A 5,225-nucleotide genomic window follows, 5' to 3' on the forward strand; every position below is an offset into this window, starting at 1 on the left:
TCTGTGAGACCGAAATGTTACAAAAAGGAAATAAAGAGTTTGCAATCCCATCTCGGTGAGACCGAAGTAACTAGGGTATGTGGCAGTGGCTATGTCAAAAGAAACTCAGTGGTGCCGGATAGATCAAATCGGTGGGGCCAAATTTGACTTTTAGGTTTAGGACGTATGTGGAAGTGAGAAAGTGGTTGAGGGTTTTGGACCATATCACTAAGCATTTTGAGCAAGTAATCCGTTAAGCAACACATCATCCCCTTTTAATAGTATTGGCTTTCCTATAGACTCAATGTGATCTTGAATCACTTAAATTGAAAATGTAAAGTCTTGTGCTTGTTGCCAAAATGTATCCTTTGCATTTTGAGGGGTCCACATCTCCAGTCCATGCCATGTCAATTATTGAACTTTCTGAAATGATTATCTTCAAAGATCATTAGTTCAATTAGCTATATGTTGTTAAGAATTACCAAAACCATCCAGGGATCAGTTGCACTTTCAGTACTCCATCTTAATGGTCGTCTTCTGACCCCTCATCCGCCGTGGCGGGAGCATCTGTCAAGATGAAGAATCAAATAATGAGCAACTTGTTTTCATCAACTCGAAAGATTTGGTTTCAAAATGGTAATTACCACTCCATTCTCGATGAAACGGGCATGATGACCCTTTTTGAACGCAGTGTCAAGCATGGTATACTTAGTGTCGATGTCGTCCGCAAGAGGTGGCTTCCTAAAAAAATTGCATAAACATAAGCATAGGCATAATTAAAATAGCATAAGCATCACAAAGATTCATATGGGTGAGATGCATCACAAAGGTTCATATGGGTGAGATGCATCACAAAGGTTCATCACATCAAAAAAAACCTATGAGTTCAATCATTCAATAAGAATATGAACATTTTTTCAACATGAACATGAACTAGGGTTCATCATGTGGTTCAAAAATAAGTAAATACATATAAAGATGCAATCACCAAGGTTCAAATGGTTGAGATGCATCACCAAGGTTCATCACATCCAAAAAAAAACGTCCACATGATTGGAGGGATCGGAGGAGCTTACTTTTCTCGTTTCGGGGCCATCTCGATCCGCAAAAACGGTGAAAAAACAAAGAAGATCCAAAGTGGGGAGTGGAAGAGATGAGAGAGGGGCGAGAGAAAGAACTCCTCTGTTCTTCGGGCGGTTGGGTGGGGAGAAGGGGGTGGGGCGACCGGCCCGCGGGCTTTTAAGTATCCAGATGCTACCGCCGGGGCCCATGGCGCTAAGGTTATACAGGCTACCGCCAGGGACAGTGGCGGTAGGGGGGCGGAGGAGGACGGCGGCCGTTTGAGGCTGCTGACGTGGATTAGTGCCTTACCGCCAGTGTCCCAGGCGGTAGGATGTCTCACCCTACCGCCAGGACCAATGACGGTAAGAAAACGTGTCAAATTTTAAAACAATATAAAACTAGGGTCAGATTCTCAAAATATTTGCTAAAAGGGTCAAAACAAAAAAATTGGCGGCCAGTGCGAGTGTCCGTCACGGACTGACGGTGATAATCGCAGCTAGCTACAAGACGGGGTCTCTGTCTCTGTCTCGGATTTTGCCACTGTGACAGCCTTGTATGCATTCGCGAAAATATCATGGTCCGGACTGTGCCAATGACTGACGTTGCTTTGACTATTCTCCTCCACACATGGAGGCTACTTGTGTGTCGGCAGCACATGGTCATGTGTACGTAGCCTTGGAGAACACACCCGCAAATGTCCGTGTCCGTGACTGTGATAATTAACACTAGTTATACAAAATTAATGTCATGCTGGAACTATTTATTGGAATTATAATGATGTTTAGATAAATTTATAGCATTTCTAGTGTGAAAAAACGTCTTACATTATGGGACGGAGGGAGTAACTTTCTATAATCTTTCAGCCAATGTATTGGGATTACAATGCTTGCTCCAGTAACTGTCATCGTCGCTGGGAGGTCTAAGAAACTGTATCTAGTTCTTTTTTTCTTGTGTTCTTTGCACTGTCACGACGACAGTTTATGAATAAATCATTAAAAATTACCGCAAAGAAATATAATAAAGTATTTCCTTCATCTGGATTACTTGTCAATCAAATGAATGTATCTAGCAGTAAATCAGGATGGAGTTATTGTAGTAGTTTGTTTAAGGAAGCATTGAAACCTTTCTCTCAGGTCTAAATCGAATCAAATGAAAGCTACGTTGCGCCTAACTAATTGCTCCCAGTGCAGTGCAACGCAGAGTTTGTACTCAGCCTGGCTAGCTTATAAGCAACTGACTGAGCTTGTGATGATAAACTAAGCTGGTTAAGAAGAACCATTTCCGGCAGCATTCCACAAAGCGCTGGGCTAGACAATAATTTCCCATGGCAGGTCTCGTCATGCTAGAGATGCTTCCGCGGGCATGGTTTCTGTTCCTCTTACCGCTCTTCCTCTTGTTTCTGCATTATTATTGCTTCACTGCGAATGGGAAGACGGGGAAAAGGCAGCAGCGAGAAAGCCGCCTCCCGCCTTCTCCACCGGCACTGCCCATCATCGGGCACCTGCACCTTGTTGGCTCTCTCCCGCACATCTCGCTCCGTGCCCTTGCTGCAAGGCACAGCCGCGACGGCCTCATGCTCCTCCGTCTCGGCGCCCTGCAGACGCTCATCGTGTCGTCGCCGCGTGCCGCGGAGGCGGTGCTGCGCACGCACGACCACGTCTTTGCGTCACGGCCCCGCTCCATGTTCCCCGACATCATCTTGTACGGCCCATCTGACGTTGCCTTTGCGCCATATGGCGAGCACTGGCGGCAGGCGAAGAAGATCCTCACGAACCATGTGTTGAGTGTTAAAAAAGTGCATTCTTCCCGCAACGCCGCCACAGAGGAGGTAATTTTAATGATCTTGCCGTTTTCACGTTGTGTTGGTCGAAATATTTTAATCTCAGACCTAGTCTAAAGGGAAATGTGCTATCTACAACATATAGTATCGATATACATTTGATGATTAATCTAGTTTAGCATTGTAGATGTTGATATATTTTTATAGACTTTGATAAACTTAATTTTTTTTGACTTAGGACAAATCTAGATTTTAAATAGTTTAAAGAAGAGAACATGTTATATAGGGAATGACTTATAATGAGTATGTCCAAATGCTTGGGAATGTGAGGTTCAAAATGATTTCACACAACTTGTAAGTAGACAGTATAGTATTATTGCTAGCCGTCCATAGTGTACAACACTACACTATTATTTCTGCTAAATCAGTTGTTGACAACACGATTGTGTGGAGGGCCAGTGGAGAATTGGCACAAGGTGGCTGATATGTTTCTTTTACTTTTTTTTTTTTGAAAATAGAAGTGATGGAGAGGGGTCGACCGGGTACTTAGAGCATTATTAGTAGAACCCTCAAACCCTCAAACCCTTATAGCAGTTTTAAGGGTTGAGAAGTGCCAGTTTTTAACACTTTTAAGGGTTGAAAAACAGGGGTTAGAACCCTCAAACCCTCAAACCCAACCCTTAAACTGTTTTAAGGGTTGGATTTGATGGGTTCTAGTCTTTGCCTCAACCCCAACCTTTAAAACTGTCATTTCATATATCACACATTTCATCACATTTCATCATATGACATATCACAAATTCCATCACATTTGACATAAAACAATAATCATTCTAGTTATTATTACAACACCGAATAAAACAATAATCATTCAAATTATTACAACAATGTTTGAGCAAATTACACTAATTTTTCGAATCAAATAGGACATAGAAAAGTAAAACAAAGATACATCATGGGCCAATGCGCCGCCCATCCAACTGCCAGTGGTGCTCTACTAGATCATCCCGGAGCCGACCATGAGTGGTTGCATCCTCAATCTCACGATGTGTTTGAAGAAAAGCGTGTATGCGAGAAGGGTTTCTTTCCGGTTGCACACGGGTACCAATATTGTCATAGAAACAAGGGAGGTTTAACCCTCTCTCATCCTCTAGGATCATATTGTGTAGAATCACACAACATTTCATGATGTTCACCAAGGTTTTTTTGTCCCAAAACCGAGCTGGACCATGAACTATGGCAAACCTTGCTTGCAAAACACCGAAAGCTCTCTCAACATCCTTGCGGGCTGCCTCTTGTGCCTTGGTGAAATGAGCCTCTTTTCTTGTTAAGGGCACCCCATTTTTCTCCTTGATGGACTTCAAAGAGTTGCCCATTCGGGATAGATGCCATCGGTGAGATAGTATCCCATTGAGTACTCATTGTCCATGATTTTATAGTTGCAAGCTGGAGCATCCCCAGAAATTAATCTTTTGAACAAAGGAGATCTATGGAGGATATTGATATCATTGAGTGTTCCCGGCAACCCAAAGAATGCATGCCAAATCCATGTGTACTGAGATGCTACGGCCTCAAGCACAATGGTAGCATCACGGCTTTTACCGCAATACATTCCGTGCCATGCCTTTGGGCAATTTTTCCACCTTCAATGCATGCAATCAAGACTACCTAGCATCCCCGGCCATCCCCTTTTTTCATTCATTTCCATTAATCTCTTTGTATCTTCCTCGTTTGGTGCCCGAAGATACTACTCACCGTACAACCGGATGACCAACTTGGCAAACCTACGGAGTGACTCCGTGGTTGTATCTTGCCCAATGCGAAGATACTCGTCAGTATAATCCGCGGGTATGCCATAAGCGAGTACCCACATTGCCGCCGATATCTTTTGATATGCACTAAACCCCATGATACCGGCGGCGGATCTACGACGTTTAAAGTAATAGGAGGCGGCCTCACAATCAGTGACAATCTTCACAAACAAACTACGCCGCATTCGGTACCTTCTGCGGAAGAGACGAGGAGGGTATGTAGGTACCTCCGCGAAGTAGTCTTCCATCAAATGCTCGTGTCCGAGAGCACGGTTCCGGTAGATGGTGACTCGCCCCATCTTCGACCCTCTGCTCTGATCCATCAGCTTCACGCGGTTTTCAAATGATTGCATGTCGATGAGGAGGCTCATCATCTCGACGTCGTTGTCTTGCAACAACTCGTCGATGTCCGAATCGTCGGATGACGACCAACCCAACGAATCGGACAACGAGTTCATGTTGTCGTTGTTCACCTCCATCTACACAATACAATAAATTGTGAGTGCCAACAATGAATCAGAAAGGAAAAAAATAAAACAACAAGAAAAAAAAGGCATACCTGCGGGGAGCTCGGGGCGGCGGAGCGGCTGCCT

At 44.0% G+C, this 5,225-nt stretch overlaps 1 protein-coding gene across 1 annotated transcript in view; it reads left to right on the forward strand.

The window, feature by feature from the left end:
• Positions 1-2,319: 2,319 nt before the first annotated feature.
• Positions 2,320-5,225, forward strand: part of LOC119366826 (indole-2-monooxygenase-like) — a 7,413-nt gene continuing 4,507 nt past the window's right edge. Inside the window, exon 1 of the mRNA XM_037632532.1 lies at positions 2,320-2,869. Within this exon, the coding sequence (XP_037488429.1) occupies positions 2,366-2,869 (504 nt within the window). The 5' untranslated portion in view covers positions 2,320-2,365. The remainder of the gene's footprint in view (positions 2,870-5,225) is intronic.

The sequence above is a fragment of the Triticum dicoccoides genome, chromosome 2B (assembly GCF_002162155.2).
Source record: "Triticum dicoccoides isolate Atlit2015 ecotype Zavitan chromosome 2B, WEW_v2.0, whole genome shotgun sequence".
In the NCBI taxonomy this organism is placed as follows: Eukaryota; Viridiplantae; Streptophyta; class Magnoliopsida; order Poales; family Poaceae; genus Triticum; species Triticum dicoccoides.